Consider the following 22,237-nt stretch of genomic DNA (forward strand, 5'->3'; position numbering starts at 1 on the left):
AAGCACGCACTGAACTTGATGGATCAGCAAGTTCTGAAGCTAGTGAGGTGGTAGATGCAAGGTCATGAAATGGCCTGGTGAGCTCTGATGAAGAACATGAACTTTATCCTAAGGTCAAGGAAGGCCAATAAAAGCCATTAAGCAGGATAAGTGATGTGACTAAACTCTGGCTGCATTGGGGATTGGTGGGGAATGGGACTAGAGGCAGGAAACCCAGTTAAAAGGCTCTTATAGTGGTCTAGATAAGAGATAAGAGTGGCTGAAGTGGGTTGACGGCTGTACGGACAAAGAAAGCTAGAAGGACTGAAGAAAAACTTAGCAAGTGGATGTCCATTGACAGATAAATGGATAAAGAAGATGTGGTATATATACACAATGGAATATTACTCAGGCACAAAAAAGAATGAAATAATGCCATTTGCAGCAACCTGGATGGACCTAGAGATTATCATACTAAGTGAAGTAAATCAGACAGAGAAAGACAAATATCATATATGATATCACTTATATGTGGAATCTTAAGAAATGATACAAATGAACTTATTTATAAGACAGAAACAGACTCACAGACATAGAAAACAAACTTATGGTTACCAAAGGGGAAAGGTGGGGGGAGGGATAAATTAGGAGGTTGGGATTAACATATACACACTACTATATATAAAATTGATAATCAACATGGACCTGCTGTATAGCACAGGGAACTCTATTCGATACTCTGTAATAACTTATAAAGGAAAAGAATCTGAAAAAGAATAGATACATGTATATGTATAACTGAATCACTTTGCTGTACACCTGAAACTAACACAACATTGTAAATCAACTATACTCCAATATAAAATAAAAAAATTTTTACAAAGAAAAAAAATTCAGGAAGTGGAATGCTTGAAGGTGGGGGTTATGATGGAGAGGGGGTGTGAGCATTGGCTCCAGATTTGTGATTTAGTAATTTGAATGTGTTCAGCCGCCATTCACAAGGATAGGGAAAACAGTAGGAGAGCAAGGGAAGGAGGGAAGGAGTGAAAAGAGAGAGAGACAGAGAGATTGATTAAGAGCTTTAGAGGCAGATGGGAATGATTAAAAGTCAGTTTGATTTTGGACCTGTTGAGTGTGAGGTGTCTGTTTTCTAGCAGACAGTTCGCTATATGGTACTGAACTAGCCTCCGGATGGAGAGAAAGACTGGAGACCGGAATCCAAAGTCTTGGGTAAATAAAGAAGTGACAGGAAGTTGCAGAGTGTCGTGACAAGGAGAGGCTCAAGATTTTACAGCTGAATGTCATGAGCCACAGAAGAGAGGTGGTTGTTGTTGTTGCTGCCCTCGATGGTAGAGGGTGGATGGCCTGGAAGCAGCCCCATAGCTCAGCCCCAGAATGTGAGAGGAGCTGCCGCTCAGAGCAAGTGGTAGGGGCAGCAGTATCCTGGGGAGAGCCAGGCTTCCGTTAAGGAGGAAGTAGAAAAGGCTGTGGGTGTTGGTAATTGAATAACCATGGAGTAAGGCTCCAGAGGGTTGGCAGGGATGGATGATGTGTAGTACAGGTGGCTTGGTGGGGAAGAGGAAACAACCCTTAGAGAGATGGGAGTGTGGGCCCAGAAATGAGCAGAGGTGTTTATGTACGGGGCAGAGTGACAAAGGATGATAGCAATATGACACAGTAGACTTCCATGACTATAAAACCATGCCAAGGAAACAAGTTCCAGAGGCAAGCAAAAGTTCATGTATGTATGTGTATGTACGTGTATATATATACATGAGAATTTACTATATGACAAAGGAAGCATTTCCAATCAAAAGTGAAAAGATGTATTAGTCAATAAATATGTAGGGATGACTGGTTATCCATTTGGAAAATTTTTAAATCTTTACCTCATGTCAAGCACAGAAGTAAATTCCAGGTGTATTCAAGATCTAAGGATATGCCGTAAAACTATTAGAAGGAATCAAAGGAATGATTCACGTAGTCCCAGGGTAGAGGAGGTCTTTCTAAGCAAGCCAATAAAGGAAACCATAAAGGAGAAGACTAACAGATTTGACTACATACAAATTAAAGCAAAAGAACCCATAGGTTAAAGGACAAAATGAGGCAAATATTTGCAACCTTAAAAGACAAGGTTAAAATCTAGAAACAGCTCTGCAAATCAATAAGAAAATTACCTTTAAAAAAAGTGCAAAGGGGCTTCCCTGGTGGTGCAGTGTTTGAGAGTCCACCTGCCGATGCAGGGGACACGGGTTCGTGCCCCGGTCCTGGAAGATCCCACATGCCGCCGAGCGGCTAGGCCCGTGAGCCATGGCCGCTGAGCCTGCGCGTCCGGAGCCTGTGCTCCACAACGGGAGAGGCCACAACAGTGAGAGGCCTGCGTACCGCAAAAAAAAGTGCAAAGACAAATGAACTTATGTACAAAACAGAAACAGACTCATAGACATAGAGAACAGACTTGTGGTTGCCAATTGGGGTGGGTGGAGAGAGGGATGGACTGGGAGTTTGGGATTGGTAGATGCAAACTATTACATGTGTTTGGATATTACATATGGAATGGATAAACAAGGTTCTACTGTATAGCACAGGGAACTATATCCAATCTCTTGAGATAAACCATAACGGGAAAGAATGTAAAAAAAAGAATGTATATATATATATGTGTATAACTGAGTCATTTTGATGTACAGCAGAAATTAGCACATTGTAAATCAACTGTATTTCAATAAAAAAAATGTTTCTGTTGGGAAAAAAAAGTACAAAGAATATGACCAGTAAATACAAAGCAATGCTCAAATTCAATCATTATTAAAGAAATACAAATTAAAACAATGCTGTATTTCTTTATCAATCAGGCTGGCACAGATGAAAAAGAAGTGACATAGTCTAGTTTTGGAAGGATGAAAAGATGGGCCCATATATTTTGGCTCAGATAAACTAGTAAGTAATTTGGAAGAGTAATTGGCAGCATCAAAACTAAAAACTTTAATATTTTTGGCCTAGAATTTCCACCTCTAGGAATTTTCCTACCAAAATCTCTCACAACTGCTTTAACAAAGAATATATATATGAATATTTACTAGAGCATTGTTTATAATATTGAAAACTTAGAAGCATTCCCAAATGTCCACAAAGAGGAGAGAAGTTAGGATTTTCACCTTTTTTAAAAAAAATAAATTTATTTATTTATTTATATTTTTGGCTGCATTTGGTCTTCGTTGCTGCACATGGGCTATCTCTAGTTGCGGTGAGTGGGGGCTACTCTTCGTTGCAGTGCGCGGGCTTCTCATTGTCGTAGCTTCTCTAGCTGTGGAGCACGGGCTCTAGGCACGCGGGCTTCAGTAGTTGTGGCACATGAGCTCAGTAGCTGTGGCTCGAAGGCTCTAGAGCGCAGGCTCAGTAGTTGTGGCACACAGGCTTAGTTGCTCCACAGCATGTGGCATCTTCCCGGACCAGGGCTCGAACCCGTGTTCCCTGCATTGGCAGGCAGATTCTTAACCTCTGCGCCACCAGGGAAGTCCCCCAGATTAAGTTTTAAAAGTAGAGGAAAAAAGAAAACTTTTAACTACAACTTTTACAAAAGAAGACAGAAAGGAGAATATTCAGGATTCACCTATGGGCTAGATGGATTGTATCAATATTTCTGAGTAGGTATTAGTAGTCTCTGGTGGGTGAAGAATCTTAGGACTTGTGGGAAGAGGCACCACGGTCCAGACTGAATCCAGCAGCACTATGGAGGGGCTCCAGGCTCAGGGCAGTTGGATTCTCAGACTCCCACTCTACAGGGAGAAGTCTGACAGGGGTGGTCTTGCCTCTTCCCTAGACACACCAATGCTCTTGTGTATCAGCTGCTTCCCAGGCTTGGAATACCTTTTCCCCTCTTGGTACCTGGCAAACACCAATTCAGGGTTCAAGGTCCTGCTCGTAGGTCCCCTTCCAAGGTTAAGCCTCCCTCTCTGCCTCCGGAAAGAGGCAGCTATAATATCTACTGTAGCCTTTATCACACTGTTTTGTAACTGTTGTTTATATTCGTCTCTCCCACTGGACTGTGAGCTCCTCAAGGGCAGGGACCAGGGCTTGTTTTTCCTTTTAACTGCCTCAGCACCTAGAACAGGTCCTGATGCACAGTAAGTGCTCCATGTATCGTGGTTGGAATGAGTGGGAAATGAATGATTCCAAGGGCTCTCATTAGGCCAAGTACAGGGAGAGGAAGCCTGGAGGCCACGCATGTGAAGCTGGGAGTGGCGGGGAGGGGGAGGGTGGGGGTGGGGGCAAAGTGGGCATGGAGAACCAGCGTTGGCCCCAGTGAGGAGAGTGCCAGGACTGCGGGGCAGGATAGACCTGAAAGAGTGGGATGTGCCAAAGGCTGGATTGACTTCCCTAGTTTCCACTCCAGAAGCCAAACCACATGCCACTTTATAACCAAAGCGAGTGGTGTTTTCTTTATGCTGCTGAGATTCTGTGAATTAAACACACTGATATGGTGGAAATGTTTTGATTCACAGAGGAGCAGGGTGGGTCGAGGGACAGGCTATTATGCACTGAGGTAAAGACGTGGCTTCTGGGTACCCTGTTGCCGGAATGAGTTCTCCCTTCCAGAGAAGTAGAAAGACCTGAATCTTCGGATTTGTGGACCTAGGAGTCTTCAGAGCAGTGTCTGAAAAGGCTCTTTCTGGATGTCTGGGTGTCTTTTTACTATTCCCCACCCCAGTCCCAGAACTTCAGAAATACTAGGTTTGGGTGTATAAAAGTAATCTCTACATTAACTGTTTGCCATTTATACCTGATTATTGTATAGCACAATCATTATGCATATGTAGCATTAAATATGCATTTAAAAAATTCTAGCGTCATTCATTTTTTTTCCAGCAAACATTTATTGAATGACTACCGTGTGTCAGGCACTGGGAATACAAAGACACTGAGATTGGTCCCTGCTGTTGAGGAACTCACAGCCTTGGGGAGGAGACAGACAAATAAACAGCCTATATTAAGATATCTTTTATGAAAAATGTATGTATATGTTGCTTCATGATCACATAGGAAGGTCTCTTAGGAAAGGGTGGGGGACTGATAGAAAGTTTCAGAAAAGGAAAAGCAGAGCTGTTTCTTAATCAGGTGAGATGTGGAGGCAATGAAAAGTTTGTTTCAATTGGAGGAAGCAATACATGCAGAGAAAAAGAGGGAGAAAATGTGGCATTTTCAGAGTTCTGTAAAGAGTTCATCGTGCTCCTGTGAGAGTTCCCCCACAGGAGCAGAGAAAGGTGAGGGTCGAGTTCATATAATCATCCAGCAGATTCTGCACTTTATCCTGAGAGCTGTGGGGAACCATTGTAGGCTTTTGAGCAGAGATTTTCATAATCTGATTTTCATATTAAAAGATCACAAAGGATAAGAGATGGAAATGGGATATATATGGAGGCAGGGAGAGCAACTGGGAGATTTTTTTACAGTCCAGGTGAAAATTCACAAGAGGCTAAATTAAGGCATTGACCCACTGTGGGTGGGAAGATGGTGGTGATGTCAAGAGCCAGGAAGGATTCTGTAGTTATAACACTTAGTTGGGTCTTTCTTTTTAACTGCTGTAATCTCAGTGCTTAGCACAGGGTTTGGCACATAGAGAGTCAATAAGTATGAGTGAATAAACTTGCGCTCTACTCAGGATGGAAGAAGGAAGAGGTTTCTGGTCTGGGTAAATCAGTAGATGGTGCTGTTATCAAACTGAGAGAGAAGGTCAGCCAGGAAGAGGAATGAAGAGTTAGTTCAATTCCGTATTTAAGATTTGAAGTGCTTTTGAGACATTTGAGTGGAGGTACTGTATGACTCTAGAGCTCCAGAAGAGTTGGCATGGAAAGGTAGATCTGAGAATCATCAGTGTACCATGGGAGTGGATGACATTGTCCGGAGAGCGTATAAAGTAAGGAGAAAAAGAGAAGTCTGGAACCCTGGGGATACCAGCACGTAGGGGTGGGTGAAGGAAAAGGAGAATGAGGAAGGATGTTCAAGGAGTTAGAAGGAAAACCAAGACAGAGCAGTGTCCCTTAAGCTAAGGGAGTTTAGTTTCAAGAAGGTCAGGGCTGTCTGCTGTCTGATGCTGCCAAGAGGTCCTGAAAGTACCATGCTGCCTCTGTACAGCAGGGATTTTTGTCTGTTTTGATCACTGTTGTATCCCCAGCACAGAATAGCCTGGCTCATAGTAAGCGCTCAGTAAATAACTTGAATGAATGAATGAATTTGTTGAAAAGGATCCGTTGAATTTAGTTGCAGAACTACAGGCCCTTGGTGAAGGCATTTTCAAAGGAGTCATGGTGAAGGAAGCCAGATTATAGTGGACTGAGGAGTAGAAAGGAGGTCAGGAAGTGGCTACAAAGAGAGGACTAAGGATGGCCAACTTCATGAGCACCTCTCGTGTGCTGGGCACTGAGCTAAGCACTTCACACGCTTTAACTCATTTAATCTTCTCAACAGCCCAATGGGGTAGGTACTGTCATGATCACCAGATGAGGAACCTCCAGCTCAGAGGGGAAATAACTTGCTCAGGGTCCCACAGCTAGGAACTGTTAGAACCCAGATTTGAACCCAGATCTGTCTGACTTTGAAATTCAGCACTGAACTGCTCAGGCTCCATTTCCTCTAGAGTTTCTTTTGTAACTGGAAGGAGAGAGAAAGAGTGACTGTTTGAGATGACCTGGAGTCAAGACTAGGAAGACTTGCAAAGATTTTAATGCTGATGGGAGAGAATCAGCGAAAAGAAATAATTTGAAGATTTGGGGGGAAAGGGAGATAACTTATACAAGAGGAGCCTGAGGTGAGTTGCAGAGCACAGGTGAAGGGAAGCCCCTTCCACCAAGGTAGGAAAAGGAGACGGTAAAGACCAGGTGTGAGTTGCAGGTATTTTTGTCAGGGAGGAGCAGGGAAGGTAGAGGTGGATGATTGCTGATTGTCAGCTGAGAGTAAAGGAGGTTGTGATCCAGTTATGGACTTGAAGAAAGTGGTACCAGTCTGAAATAGCTGTTGCAGAGAATAGAAAAAAGCAGTGGTGGAGAAGCAGATTTTCACGATTGGCATCAAGGGCCCAGCCAAGATGAGAGACCAGGATAGGTGCACGGAAGGCAGATGTTAGATTGATCCAGGTTGAAGTTTTTGCCCACTGTGTGCAACCGAAGACAGGGACAGGCTGTTGAGAGTATTGGCTAGATTGTGTTTGAGGTGATGGGTCACCACATCTAGGGCAGCAGTGAAGGAAGTGAGGATGGGAGAGGATTGAGAACAGAAAGGGAATGGAAGGATCATAGTACTGGCATCTGGACAAAGTACAACAGTGGGATTTTGGTAGTAAAAGGGTCTAGGATTCCCTTGTTCTCGAGTTCCACATCCAGAGCTGACCTGTGATGAATAAGGCTAAATTGTGCTGAAAAGGGGGCACAAGGGTAGAAGACTAACTGTGGTTATCTCTTCAGAGAAGAAGAGGGGTGCCAAAGATAACCTTTTTTTTCTTTCTGCTGTAAACACTTCTGGGCTGTTTGAATTTTTTTAACTTCTTAAATTTAAAAAAATACAAACTTTTCAATGAACCCAAAGAAAAGAGCAGGCGTCCACGAAAGCAGGGGGATGAGGGAGCTGCGGAGACGGGAGCAGTGGTCTAGAATGGGACCCCGGAGTATGTGATCTGTCTGTGGAATCACGAAGTCCTGGCTCTGAGGAGCAGCTGGGACCTGGTCCCACCCTGCCATTGTTTATCAGGGAGGAAGTGGGAGCCCCGAGACTCGCTCTGCTTGGCAGCAGCAGGGCCAGAACCAGAACTAACCCTTCCTGATCTCCCAGCTCAGTGCTCTGTTTTCCATGCTGCTTCCTGAGCACTTGAGGCTTCAGAATTTCCTGCTGTCCCGCCCGGGCTCATTGCGAGCGTTCCCGTGCGATTGCTGGTGAGCAGGCTCTTTGCCAGACCCTGCTTCCCACACCTCAGTTCTTCCCAGCGCAGGGTGTGTGGGTGTTTGTAGAGGCGGCTGGCTTGTCCCCTGCCTATTTCCTGTTCTCTTCAGAGTGGCAACTTGGAGGCGGAAAGCCACAGTGATGGTCTCTATTTACATCCTTTAAATGACCCAGTGTCCCTCCTGTTTTGTCAGCTCTCACATCACTGTGTCCCCTGGTCCTTCCTCCTCAGAGCTTGTTTAAGCAGCAGCCATGACTCTGTGTCTTCATCAGCCCAAACCCACATGAGTCACTGAGAGCACTTAGGACGGGGCTTCTTCACCATGAGATTGGTGGTCAGGGGTGGAGGGATGAGCCCTTAAATTAAGGGCATTGTTCTAGGGGAAAAATCCTTTCATTTTTGTCAGATCTTCAAAGGAGTCTGGGACCTTCCCCACTAAAAGACCATGCATTTAGAGAATGGAGGATAGGTGTGTTTTAGAAAAACAAAAATACAATAACAACAGCAGTTAGATGTTTTCTTGTCTTCTAAGTAAGTTCAGATAAACCTGGTGTTTGTGCAGCCTCTCTCGTCATCAGGACAGTGACCGTGGCAGTTGCATATGAATAGCTGTGATTTCTCCTCAGTTTGGTAGACTGAGGTCCAGAGGATTAAGACTATACAGCTCAGGACTTTTGTCCTCTTTTGCATGCCCGCCTGGGTAGATGTGCACATGAGCTCTCCACACAATGATATTGGGGCTCCACAATGTGTGGGGTCAGGTGGGGATAAGGAGACAAGGGATGAGGCCGTGGTTGAAGGAAGGGATATTCTTTTATAGTTTTCTTCACGCCTGCCTCTCAGTGAAGTCCTCCTTGGTCTTTGAGGTTTGTAGAGATGGCCTGTCTGCTTAGAGAGCTTGGGATGGCCCTGCACATTCTGCTTTGAGCGTGCTCTCTGCCCTGAAAGTCTGGTTGTCCTCCTGTGTTGCGGGGATGAGTCTTCAAGGTTTAGAATGGAGTTGTGAGTTGGCCTGTCCCAGAATAGCCTCAAATTCTCTTCTGCCTCCAGGGTTTAAGCAGGTATTAGTGTGGGGCAACAGGGTATTTACAGGCAGGGGAAAGAATATGTTTGCTCATTATGGTGGGAAAGGGCCCCTGATTGACTTGCTTCCTGGCCGGCCTGAAAGCCAAGATGCAGCCATGAGGTGTAGTGATCAGGAGATTTGAGCAGGCTTCCCTGAGATGGTTCAAGGCGCCTGGGTCCCTTCTGCCTAGAGTTAGATAACATTTGGGATTCCAGTTTGGTTTTGAATCCTCTCTCCCTGCTTTTTGCCAGGCCATCCTACCCTGACTTTATAGTTCCATAGGAAGTCAGGGATGTTGTGGTGCCAGTGGGGATGAATGTGGCTCCAGAAAAAGAATAAGAGAGTGGGAGTTCACTGAGGTTCAGGCTTGGAGTGGTACAATCAGAACCACCCTGAAGGTCATGGAGAAGAACCAGTGGGAGGGTGGGAAGAGACAGTACATTCATGTTTTGGCTTTTTTTTTCCCTGCGTAGACTGGGATCTGTTAAACTATATTAGATAGTATATAGTTGTCTCCTACTGGGTGGCTTTCCGCTATTGGGAAGAAGCCTGCCTTGGACAGAGAACCTGTTTGGGAAGAGGAAGGAAGGAAGCAGGATGGGCTGGTGGCCACGTGCCTTTGCTGGAGTGCCCGCTAGGTCATCTCAGGCCTCCTTTGCATAGGAGATCCTCCTGTCATCTGCTTCATCTGCTCACATTAGCTCCTGAGCTCTTACAAAGTTGGAAGCTTTCATCTGGAGCCCTCCAGAGCAGTGCTACTTCAAGTGCCCATCTGCAACGAGATGAGAAGCATACGCACCAGAATGTAAAACTGTTCCCTTCAACAAGAAAGCCTTGTTATGAAAAATTGTTAGACCTAAACAGTGTGTTTGCTCTGACATAGTTGCCTCACATTCTGGAGTCATGTAAGCTTCCTATCTGGTGACCCACCAGTAACACCGTCTGCAGATCAGCAGCTAATCTGCAGACCACACTTGGACTAGCAGTACTCTAGAGCCACCTTTAGTTCAGAAGCCGTTGTTGAGGTCTTGGAATCATGTGCTTGGCCTCTACAAGTCAGAAACAGAGAGCCCGGTTACAGAGAGCTGCTGCCAGGTCAGTCATACACGGGCCAGGCGGGTTACTGGGGAGAGCGGAGCACGACCGAAGTGACCAAGTTGAACAGATGACTAGGCAGTGCCAAGGGCAGATCCGTCCCCTCCCCCTTACCACAGGCACACAGGCTGAAGGGACCAGAGCCAGCAACCCTTCTGTAGGGCCTTAGTTTTGCCTGTTGTTTCTGGTGGCAGGTCAGCCTCACTGAGTTCATCCTGTCCTTGCAGGAAAACGGCATATGTCAGAGAAGAATTCATTGGTTATCCTTGTTGTCACTCCTGGATGTGACCAGTTTCCTTCTTTGGAGTCTGTGGAGAATTGTAAGTACCACCTTGTTCCCTGTTCGAGAAGAGAAAGCACTTGTTTGGAGCTGTAACTCCAGATGGCCTGGTCTAAGTTGCGGATGCTACGCCTGGAGCCCTCCATGAGCGTGGGGACCAGGGCTCACCAAGTGCCCAGAGCCGTCAAAGGTGAATTTTTCCTATGCAGTCTAACCAGCATCTGACAGTTGGCTGTGAACATCACACTGGCTATTCACTGAGTCCCACAGGACACCTGCCTTCTGGACTGAATATAATCCCACTGGCATTTTAGGAACTTGTACACTTTGCTGATTTTCTCTAAGAGACTCTACCCTGGGAAGAGAAGGAGTTTTCGGCCGTTTGAACCGAGATGAAGTCAAGGCGTTGGTTCTGTGGCTGCCACCCGACCTCTCTGAGCAGCAGCATTTGGGGACGTCTCAGTCTGCAAAGCGAACATTCAGGTCTTGGCTTCTTCCTTACATTCCTGATGGAGTAGCTGAAGCTTGGAGACAAAAGGACAGGAGGGTGATTCCAAAGGCTCTGGGAATGTCATAACCTGGACTCACCCCTCCAAGCATCCCTCTCCCCTTCATACTTGGAGCTAAAGCCTGGCAGGAATTATGTTTCCGGTGGGGAAACTGACCCACAGGGTGGGTGGTGCTTTGTAGAGGAATCTGTACCCGCCTGCCCCTCCTCACACAGTCTTCCAGGGCCTGGGAGCCACTGGGTGACCACCCTCCCACTGTGGCCCCAGGCCTGAGTGCAGCCTTGCTTGCTCAGGGAACGCCTCCCCTTTGAAAGAAAAAAAAAAAGTTAGCTTTTTTTTTTTTTTTGGCAGTGCCCTGCGGCATAAGGGATCTTAGTTCCCCGACCGGGGATCAGACCCACGCCCCCTGCAGTGGAAGTGTGGAATCTTAACCACTGGACCACCAGGGAAGTCCCTTGTTGTTGTATTTTGTTTTATAATATATTGCATTTTTATTCCTAAATGAAAGAGAACTATCCATATATAACGGAAAAATCCACATGGGTGACAGCTTATCTTTTTTTTTTTTTGAATTTTATTTTATTTTTTTATACAGCAGGTTCTTGTTCATCTATTTTATACATATTAGTGTATATATGTCAATCCCAATCTCCCAGTTCCTCCCACCACCACCACCACCACCCCTCCCTGCTTTTCCCCCTTGGTGTCCATACATTTGTTCTCTACATCTGTGTCTCTATTTCTGCCTTGCAGACTGGTTCATCTGTACCATTTTTCTAGATTCCACATATATGTGTTAATATACGATATTTGTTTTTTCTCTTTCTGACTTACTTCACTCTGTATGACAGTCTCTAGGTCCATTCATGTCTCTACAAATGACCCAATTTCGTTCTTTTTATGGCTGAGTAATATTCCGTAGTTATATATATACCACATCTTCTTTATCCATTAGTCTGTCCATAGGCATTTAGGTTACTTCCATGACCTGGCTATTGTAAATAGTGCTGCAATGAACATTGGGGTGCATGTTTCTTTTTGAATTATGGTTTTCTCTGGGTATATGCCCAGTAGTGGGATTGCTGGATCATATGGTAATTCTATTTTTAGTTTTTTAAGGAACCTCCATACTGTTCTCTTGTTGTTATTTTCTAATCCAAGGATTTGCACAGAACATGTGATTGTAATCTGAGGGTAGAAATCCTTAACCAAATGGAGTCATTTCTGTCATTTCAGACACCCTGACCGTAAATGATGAGCAGTGTTTCCTCCTCTCAGAGACTGTCTGGGGCGCCCTCCGAGGTAACAAGATGGGGCTGACACTGGGAGAGAGAGAAGGATGATGTGGGAAGGTCGGCCCTGGTGGGGTAGGGGGCAGGACTAGGGGCCCAGCGAACACCCCCACCTTAGGAAGCTTGCTTTATGGACCAGTTGGAGTGTTTCCCCAGCTCCCTGAAGGGAGTATTCTTACAGCTGTCTCCAGAAGTTGACAGGTGTCAGCCTGTGCGGGGGCAGCCACTCCCCTGGGCGGGTGCTCTGGGGAAGCAGGGGGCAGGCAGCTGGGGAGAGAGGCCCACTCTGCCACAAGCACTGCTTGTTCAGCTCTCCTTTCAGACACATGATTGGAAAGGTTCTTTAAAAACTAGATCAAAAGGGATAGATAAATGTCAAAAAAGAGGTAAAGAGTGGTAAAATATGTAGAACTCTGTTATTTGGGGAGAAAATGAGAACTTTGCTAGCTAATGGGTGATAGGCCCCCCTGCCCTTCTTCTTGGCTTACTGAAAAGGTATTCGGTCCCTAGATACAGACTTAGCCAAACAACTCGACCGCTTCTGGTAAAAGGTCTGCTGGTGAACGATGAGAGAAATTCTCACTGAACTCCAAACGTTGTTTTGGTTTGTCTTTGTTCCCCAGCTTCTCCTCCCCTCCCCTGTGTTTTGGAGAAACAGCATGCCAACTCCCCTTTGTAGTTTTTGTGTGAGTGTTAACTATTAGGCAGGTTAAGGTAGGGGAGATCTGGGACCCCGAGTGCTAGGCGTCAGAGTCAGACTGGAGAGAAGCCCAGATGGTACACTGGAAGCCTGCCTCAAATGAGCTACTGAGTGACCATGAAAGTCTCACAAATTCTTAAATTCTGAAAATTTAGGATTCTGGGAATCCTTCACAGGGCTTCTGCTGGATTTTCAGAAGTGAGGCCCCAGCTGTTGAGAACATCTAGTGCTCTGGACTCAGCATGCCTGCCCTTGGGCTTTGCTGGAATCTAGGAGTCTGTGTCCAGTCTTCTGGGGCAGTTGTTGCCTGCCACACCTCAGCTCCCTATAGCTGGTTCTCTTCTCAGGCTCTGAAGAGGAAAAGTGGAGGCTTCTTTTTCTTCTAAGTCCAGCTGTGGACCCACAAGTTTCTGACTGAGTTTATGAAACTCAAGTCAATGATCACATTCTCACAATTCAGTCTGGGAGAAGTGAAGGGGCAGCAGATTGGGGACCCCTTTTTCTCAGCTCCCTTAGCTCCTGATGGGTATTATCCATGGAAAGCTTTAACCCCTTGTGAGCTGGCCTGTCCCTGCGTCTGTCCTCATGGGCACACATCTTGGCCTCTCTTCTTAATATCTTTGTAAATTCAAGGCTTAGGAAGTGTAGATAAGAGGCATGTGGGTTAGTGTATTGCTAGGAGGGGCACAAAAACCCCTCACGCTGCCACCTCCCCAAATAAAATACAGAGTAAAAATAGATACTGGCTTCCTACTATCCCCTTTTCGTAACTGTTGAGAACCATCAAGCCTACACTAGATCCCCTCTCACTGTGTGCCCAAGCACTATGCCGTGCCACATGGGAACCTTCCAAATGGTTCCAACTCTTTACCCACCTCCCTAAGTCTTTACATCTGCCTTTCTACTTCCCTGCAGGTCTGGAGACTTTTAGCCAGCTTGTTTGGAGATCTCCTGAGGGCACGGTGAGTGTGGGCCCTCAAAAAGGGCTCCTTTTAAATCTCTGGGGGACACACACACACACACAAAAAATCTATGGGGTTTGCTCCCAATGTTGAGAGTCCTGGAAATATCCTATTTTACCTTAAACAGAGTCCTGGTGGCTTGAGATGGCCCCAAAAAAGAGTATTCAAGGAGATATGGATGGAAACTGGTTTGGTAGATTTTGCCAGTTGGGGTATAACTTAGCTCCCCTGAGTCATTGTTTAGAAATGACCTTGAGACCACACTGCTTTGAAGAAAATATTAACAGTCAGTGAAAATTTGGAATGTGTGGGCTGAGTGGTATGTGGGACACCTGTATTTGGCTGGCATGGGACAGTTGCTCTCTGGACAGGTACCTGCTTATGGTCATTGAGGTAGAGGTGTGTGGTGTTTGTGGAGACAGTTACCCTGCAGAACAGTCACAGGTTGGCTTTTCAGGGATCTTGGAAGACTTTTCTCATCCCCCTCCACCCCACTGGTGAATTTCCTTTGAATCTTAACATGTTCAGTGTTTGGTCCACACAGTTCTATATCAACAAGACGGAGATTGAGGACTTCCCCCGCTTCCCTCACAGGGGCTTGTTGTTGGATACGTCTCGCCATTACCTGCCACTGGCTAGCATCCTGGACACTCTGGTACGCAGGCCTTAAGGCCTTCTTTGCCCTCAGGGTTCTGGGGTAATGGGACAACAGATAGATCAGGTGCCATATTCTTAAAGAGTTACAGAGAGAATGTGCATAACTTAATGAGCTCCCGGGAAAAATGTAAAAGATGACCTGCTCCAAGATTCAAAAAAATAACAAGAGTGATTTAAACCTACCCCATTTGGCTACTGAGGACCAATGTCCACGCTATCTCCAGTGATGCAGGAAGTGGTTTGGGGAATTGACTAAGCAGAGCTAACTTTAGTTAGTACAAAGTCATAGGAAAGAGATGTTCAAAAGCCTTAGCTGGGGATGTTCCTCACTGTCTTGAATTTGATGGGCAGTCTTACCTGACAGTTGCTGATCTAGCTCACGTGTCTAACTTTTCCTTTGCTCTCCTGATGGAACCAAAGAAGTGGACACATCCACCAGTTTTGGCATCTGAGATTTATGGATTATGGGGCTACTAAATTCACAACAGACCTCACCGTTTGGATAAACACTAGTCAGACAACCCAAAACAAATGGCAGGAGGAAATATTAGTTTTCAGGGTATTGTGGGGCTTTCTGAAGACCCCAGGGTACCACGGAGCTGCAGCCCTCCTCTCGATGTGACCATAACTCATCCCCCAAAGAGGAGATACTACTTCTGTCAGCCATCTTTGCATGTGCAGGGTCTTCCCCTTCCCTCCACGCCAGGCGCAACCCGATGCGAAGGTTTGATAGGGAGAACCCGTGAACACTTAGCAGGAAGCTGGGCAGGTTGAGCCTGTTAACGTGTGTGGAGCAGGCTGCCAAGCTTGGGGCTGAAGCCGGAGAAGTTGTGCTGAGTTAACTGTGCATGCTCTGACCTACAGGATGTCATGGCGTACAATAAATTCAACGTGTTCCACTGGCATCTGGTCGATGACTCTTCCTTCCCATATGAGAGCTTCACTTTTCCAAACCTCACCAAAAAGGTATGCCTTAATTTCGCCCAGACCAAGTTGATGGCTTGAAGTCTGAACCTGGCTATGGCGCCCTGCTGGCAAGGACACCAGCTCTCCTCCTAACCAGCCAGTTTTAGGGACACACTGACATATAGGGGGCAGGCACTGCATTTGGAGTCAGGAGACCTGAGTTCAGGTCCAAACTATACCATTAATTTGCTCTGTGACCTTCAGGAGAGAATCTCTCCTGGTCCCATCTTCTTTTTATTTATCTATATTTGGTTAGCTGGGCATAAAAATTACCTTATTCATCTCACTGGCATCATGGCACTGAGATAAGACAGGAGATGTGATAGCTTGTGGGAAATTATGATAAAGTTCCTTGAAGACCCCTGATACCAAAGGGCTCTTGGTAGATTTTCTGATATCCAGGGGAGTCCAGAAGGCATTTTGAGTATCCTTTCCTCTGCCAGCCTTCAGGAAATGAGGTCCTAAATGGTGTTTTGTGCCTTTCAGGGGTCCTACAACCCTGCCACCCACATCTACACAGCACAGGATGTGAAGGAGGTGATTGAATATGCGCGGCTTCGGGGTATCCGTGTGTTGGCAGAGTTCGACACTCCCGGCCACACTCTGTCATGGGGACCAGGTAAGAATAATGTCTGGAGGTGGAGGGAGGCTACTGATTCCCCTCAACGGGACTTCAGGATATTGGCTCTTGGATGTAGCATGCCTCAGCCTTGGTCTCTGGAAGAATGTTTTCCATCAACTTTTTCCACTGGGAATTTAGATAGGCAGAATTTACTTTGGGCGAAGGAGGCTGCTTCTTACTATTAAAATATGGGCGGGGACTTCCCTGGTGGCTCAGTGGTTAAGAATCCGCCTGCCGATGCAGGGGACACGGGTTCGAGCCCTGGTCCAGGAAGATCCCACATGCCGCGGAGCAACTAAGCCCGTGCGCCACAACTACTGAGCCTGTGCCCTAGAGCCCGCAAGCCACAAATGCTGAGCCTGCGAGCCACAACTGCTGAAGCCCGTGCACCTAGAGCCTGTGCTCTGCAACAAGAGAAGCCACCGTAATGAGAAGCCCACACACCGTAACGAAGAGTAGCCCCTGTTCTCTGCAACTAGAGAAAGCCTGTGCACAGCAACAAAGACCCAATGCAGCCAAATAAATAAATAAATAAAAAGGGCAAATTCTTCTCAGACGTCCTTGCCTCATGATGCCCTTGTAGGTTGTTGTGCCCTAGCGTGGAAGAAAGATTTTGCCAGTTTTGCTGGATCAGGCTCTCTGCTTTTCTGCCCATAGGCTACGTGAGGGCAAACTTTGGGACCAAGGGTGACCCCTGCTGGAAGAGTGTGTCAAGGCAGGAGTATGTGTGTGACAGTTGTCTGTGTATGATTGTGGACATACTAGTATTTCTTTGATTGTCACTAAATGCTCATAATTACCAGTGTCTGTGAATGCCTGAGTGTTCCTGTCTGTGTGCATGTAATGTCTGAACGTGATTGTCATCATGTATATGACTGTATGTGGGGTCTGTGTATTTGTGACACTAGTGTGAGGTTCTCTATTGCCTTAGGTGTCCCTGGATTATTAACTCCTTGCTACTCTGGGTCTCACCCTTCTGGCACCTTTGGGCCAGTGAATCCCGCTCTCAACAATACCTATGAGTTCATGAGCACGTTCTTCTTGGAGATCAGCTCTGTCTTCCCAGATTTTTATCTTCACCTTGGAGGAGATGAGGTTGACTTCACCTGCTGGTATGAGCCCTGTGACCTTCCCATCCTGGCCTGATGAGCTGCCTACTCAGAGTAGAGGTTAGCCCGTGAGAAGCTACCTGTCTCAGGTGTTCCTCATCTGTCTCCATCCTGATGGCTCAGGTCTTTGGCCTTTTCTCTCTCCACCTACAGAGAGGCCCTACCTGATTTTGGCAAGGCTGTGAATGTGAAACTCTCCTTTCCTCCTGTCATAGCCTTGAGATATTTACAGAAAAACCAGCTCTGGGCACAGAATTGTCTTGGGAAAATCACGATAGAGAAAATCCCTTCTTTTGGCAGCTTAAAATAGTCTGGTTGAAAAGACAGGACACATATGAATTCGAGGCTAATATATGACAGTGTCTAGTTAGTATTATGTTGTAAGCTTCCAACCCTCAGATCTGCTTAGCTCAAAAGAGGCTCAGGGGCTTCTTGGCGAAGTGGGCACTAGCGCTGGATCTGAGGAAAGAGTGGAGGAGGGAAAAAACAAAATGTAGACCTTGTGGGGTAAGGGAGCTGCAATGGGTGACAGACAGCAATGCTTGTATCCAACTGGAATAAAGAATAATATTAAGGGAAAAGCAGACTATGCCCAGGGTGTGGGAGGTAAGAGACAGAAGCCAGAATCCAGTGTGCCGGAGCCCCAAGCCTAGACCTCAGAACCACGTGTCATATCCCAGAGAGATTGATATGTGTTCTCTTTGAGGATGAACTTGAAGCTCTTCCGATCCAGACTCAGCCTTTCTCAGCCTATGTCAGTGGCCCCCTTCATTTAACTTTGTTTAGCCACACCTCCCAAATTTGTGGCCTCTTGAGATCCTCAGTCGATTGGTTTTTCAGGTGAAAAAACGGAGTTGTGGGAGGCCAGGTGATACATCCCCGAGCTCTGGGCTTTGAGGATGTCAAAAGAATTAATCTTCATTTTCTTTTGGGATTCAGGAAGTCCAACCCAGATATCCAGGCCTTTATGAAGAAGAAAGGCTTTGGTGAGGACTTCAAGAAGCTGGAGTCCTTCTACATCCAGACGTGAGGAAGGAGGGAGGGAGGGCAGGATCCCTGGGGGTCAACTCCTGTGAAGTCCTCACTTTCCATAGCAGGACCAGGACCTGCTGGACCACTCTCCGGGCCCCTGAAGGGGTCCTTTGTCATGTCCTTTCGTTGGAGTGGTTGATTCCCAACTGGTCAGTCAGGAATGCGCCCCTAAGCAGGCTCAGCCCCCAGGGCACTGGCACCTGTAGCACAGAGCCTGTCTGAACTGAGCAGACATTCCCTTTACTCTCTAAGGCTGCTGGACATCGTCTCTGCCTATGGCAAGGGCTACGTGGTGTGGCAGGAGGTGTTTGATAATAAAGTAAAGGTGAGCCAGGGGCAGAGAGAAGGGGCCATCCTCGGTGCCTCCCCATGGTCTCCCATCCCTTCCCTGCTCCTGTGCGGGTACAGAGGTCTGAGCCCTGGGTGTGGGTGTCAGGGCCTCCATCTGTCTTCCCTCACTATGAACTGAACGAGTTATTTCTGCTGCTAGGTTACTTGGGATTCCTGAGACTGGCATGATGGGTTGGGTTTTCCTGCCTGTGTCATAGACTAGGATCTTCCAGGTCTGCGAGCAGGGCTACCTTCTCCTTCATTGTTGAGCACTAAGATCCCAGCTTCCTGCCACGTCAGGGGCTCTGCAGGAACCTCGTCCCGTCCTCAGAAGCATCTGGAGATGCTTGGACATGGTAGCTCCTGATCTGTTGAGTCTCCTGGGCCCCACTGCTTGTCTCCCTTAGCTCACAGCTGGTGTTACTATCTCAGTGTAGACAGGGAAGCTGCAGAAGGACTCGGGGAGAGGCAGCAGGGAGCTCTCCTAGGGCCTGTGGGACCCTCGGCCTCTGCACTGGGCTAGAAGCTCAGTTGTTAGGAGTCACAGAGAAATTCTTTGCTGCTGGGGAGCAGAGGCAACACACACCCCTTGGCCTGGGTTGCTTGCATAACACTGTGGCCTGGGAATCTCCTACTGCCCTTTGACCTTTCCTGACAGGTTCAGCCAGACACAGTCATCCAGGTTTGGCGAGAAGAGATGCCTGTAAGGTACACGAAGGAGATGGAACTGGTCACCAGTGCCGGCTTCCGGGCCCTGCTCTCTGCCCCCTGGTACCTGAACCACATAACTTATGGCCCTGACTGGAAGAATATCTACATGGTGGAGCCACTGGCATTTGAAGGTAAACAGGGAGCTCTCCTTGCTGCCAAAGGCGGCTGAATGGGGTACAGGGCGGGAGGCAGGAGATTCTGGGCTGGACATTGCAGGTCAAGAGACGAAATGACCTATCTGAGGAGTGGGCCACGTTGGGAAGGCGGTAGAGGCCTGTAGTTGCTTGTTTTCCCTCAGGTAGCCCTGAGCAGAAGGCTCTGGTGATCGGCGGAGAGGCCTGTATGTGGGGAGAGTATGTGGACAGCACAAACCTGGTCCCCAGGCTCTGGTAAGGGCTACCTGGGTACGTGGAGGGTTGGGCCTGTGGGCGTGGGCTCTCCCTCACAGGCTCAATCCCGTCCAGCGTCCCCCAGCTGAGCACCCTCCTTTCAGGCCTGGGAGAGAAGGGGCATTGCAGTGTTGCCCCTGTTTGTATGTAAGTCACCTCCCGCCTGACTTGCATATTTACTCCTCCAGCCCATTAGATGTGTCAGATGGAGACTGTTGTCCCCATTGCACAGATAGAGATAAGGAGTCCTGGAGAACATGTTGAAAGAATGTTGCTTTCGGGATGGCTTGCCCAGGATCCAACCCTGAAGTGCATGGCCCTGTGATAAGACTCCTCTATGCTGTCTCCTCAGAGGCTGCAGCCCCTCACCAAGTCTGGTTGGGTGTGTAGAGTTTACATTTTGAGAACAGCTGCTCGGCCACTGTTGTATCTGTGTTCACGACGCCTTTAAGGCGTACTCTGGTTCCCATGTGTTTGGGAGAGGAGGAGATGGGATCACAATCCCCATTTTGCTGAAGATAGAGCTGGGCCCTAGAAGTCCCTGTGAGCCCTCCAGCCAGCTGTCACTCTGATTAAGATGTTGATCACGTCCCTTGGCCCCGAGCTAGTCCAGGGTACCTAAACAAGAGGCTGTGGGTGTCCAGCACCCTTGCCAGGAATCCAGGGCCCAACCTGGTGCATGTCCCCTTTCCTGCAGGCCTAGAGCAGGGGCTGTTGCCGAGAGGCTGTGGAGCAACAAGATGTTGACCAACCTGGACTTTGCCTATAAACGTTTGGCACACTTCCGCTGTGAGCTGCTGAGGTACGCAGGCCATGGGCAGGTTGGGGGCTGAGGAACCCTACTGACAGGAGAAGAATACTGATAATAGCTAACACTTGCAGGGGCATACTGTGTGTGGCAAGCCCTGCGCTCAGCCCTCTGCCAGCATTGCTTCATTGAATCTTTACCATAACCCTATGAGGAGGATGTAGTTTTATCCCCATTTCAGAGGTAGGCAGCTGACGCACAGAGCAGTTAAGTAACTTGCCCAAAGTTGCTCAGAACCAGGATATGAACTAGGCTGACTTCAGAGTCTGCGCTCGTAGCCATGGCCATGATTTTATGGGTTCTCATGACACCTGTGCCCCTGTTAGGATGGGCCTGCGTAAGATGGTCATTTCCCTGATTCATTCACTTACTAGGTCTTGAGGCCCTAGGGGAAACAGCCTCGTAGAGAGGGGAGTCCCAGGCTGAGAGCCAAGCATGGTGGGGTCTAAACCTCAACTGTCTGTAATTTACTGGGCGACTTTGAGCCAGTTCCTTACCATCTCTGAGCACATATCTTATTTGGGTAATAAAGGAGGCATGCCTAGAGGTACCCTAAGGAGATTGGTCAGGTCCTGGAACTTGTGAGGCTGAGACCTAAGGATAGGATTTCATGTCCACACCCTGTGCATGGGCTGGACAGTGCCTCGGTCCCCCCCCTCACCACATTTACAGAGTTTTAGAGCCATTAATGGGGGCTCCGTGGGCCAGGAGCACTGGGCACCCCTTAGGCATCCAGCTGTTTTCTAAAGAGACTGAGTTATTTGGAGCTGGGGCACAGAAACAGGCAAGTTAGAAATACAGAGGTGTTCCTCAAGGTTCCGGGGTGTCCCTGTATCAAAATCACCTGGGGCACCTGTTCAGATTGCAGATTCTTGCCAACACATGGCCCCACCCCAAGCAAGAATCTCTGGAAGTGAGACCCCCCAAGGAATTTTGGTGTCTAGTGGCAGTTTGAAATCCACTGAACTGGGGGAAGGGGAGGCCATTGGTTGGGGTGGAGAAGGTGTTGCTGGGGCCCAAGACCGGCCCCCTTCCGAGGGGCTCATCTCGCCCTGTTTCTTTACGTCCTCTCGCAGGCGGGGTGTCCAGGCCCAGCCCCTCAGCGTAGGCTACTGTGACGTGGAGTTTGAACAAACCTGAGCAAGTACCCCAGGCACCGAGGAGGGTGCTGGCCCTAGGAGAGCGGTAGCGGGGCCAGACTTCCACTGTACCCCCCGCCGGGGGACGGGGCCCCTTGCCCACGTGCCTGTGTGCCTGGAGACAAGGGGGCTGGTGTTGGTGCTGGTGTCCAATAAAGAGTGATGTGGTGTTTTTCTATAATGAATGTGGATTACCTGTGTGAAAAAAAAATGTGAGTGGCCCTAGGGTAAGGGAGCTGCCAGAACTGGCCTTCCGCCCCTGAGGGTGATAGGGCTCAGCAGGGCCCCAGCCAGGCTGGGCTCAGTATCTGCCCCTGGAGGGATCTTATAAGTTGAGGGCTGGGAATGAAACCTGTAGCCTTTGTGCTGTCCTGCTCCGCCTGAGTTATGATGCCTCTCCAACCCCACACATAGTCCAGACACATACCCCATCCTTAGACTCATCACTTAGACCTCCAAGGCTTCTGTAGACAGAAGACACCATAGGGGACCAAAGAAGTTCTGGGAAGCAGCAGGGGCTCCAGCCCCAACCTGGTCACAGAACAGCCCCTCCCCAGTGCATACTCACGAACTTCCCTCCCCTAGAGCTTTTCTTCTGCTTTGGGTTTCTTGTTACTTCAATTGCATGCAACCATTATTAAAGATTGAACACATACTA

General features: G+C 47.8%; 1 protein-coding gene across 1 annotated transcript in view; it reads left to right on the forward strand.

The window, feature by feature from the left end:
- Positions 1–21,760, forward strand: part of HEXA (hexosaminidase subunit alpha) — a 38,904-nt gene extending 17,144 nt beyond the window's left edge. Inside the window, exons 2-14 of the mRNA XM_022579954.3 lie at positions 10,301–10,393; positions 12,099–12,164; positions 13,770–13,816; positions 14,361–14,471; positions 15,338–15,439; positions 15,926–16,058; positions 16,993–17,173; positions 18,110–18,196; positions 18,455–18,527; positions 19,191–19,374; positions 19,542–19,632; positions 20,330–20,434; positions 21,517–21,760. Coding sequence (XP_022435662.2) covers positions 10,301–10,393; positions 12,099–12,164; positions 13,770–13,816; positions 14,361–14,471; positions 15,338–15,439; positions 15,926–16,058; positions 16,993–17,173; positions 18,110–18,196; positions 18,455–18,527; positions 19,191–19,374; positions 19,542–19,632; positions 20,330–20,434; positions 21,517–21,580 — 1,337 coding nt within the window. The 3' untranslated portion in view covers positions 21,581–21,760. The remainder of the gene's footprint in view (positions 1–10,300; positions 10,394–12,098; positions 12,165–13,769; positions 13,817–14,360; positions 14,472–15,337; positions 15,440–15,925; positions 16,059–16,992; positions 17,174–18,109; positions 18,197–18,454; positions 18,528–19,190; positions 19,375–19,541; positions 19,633–20,329; positions 20,435–21,516) is intronic.
- The last annotated feature ends 477 nt before the right edge of the window (positions 21,761–22,237 follow it).

Source organism: Delphinapterus leucas, chromosome 2 (assembly GCF_059928025.1).
Source record: "Delphinapterus leucas isolate spDelLeu-1000000601 "Yukka" chromosome 2, BTC_Dleu_Yukka2, whole genome shotgun sequence".
Classification (NCBI taxonomy): Eukaryota; Metazoa; Chordata; class Mammalia; order Artiodactyla; family Monodontidae; genus Delphinapterus; species Delphinapterus leucas.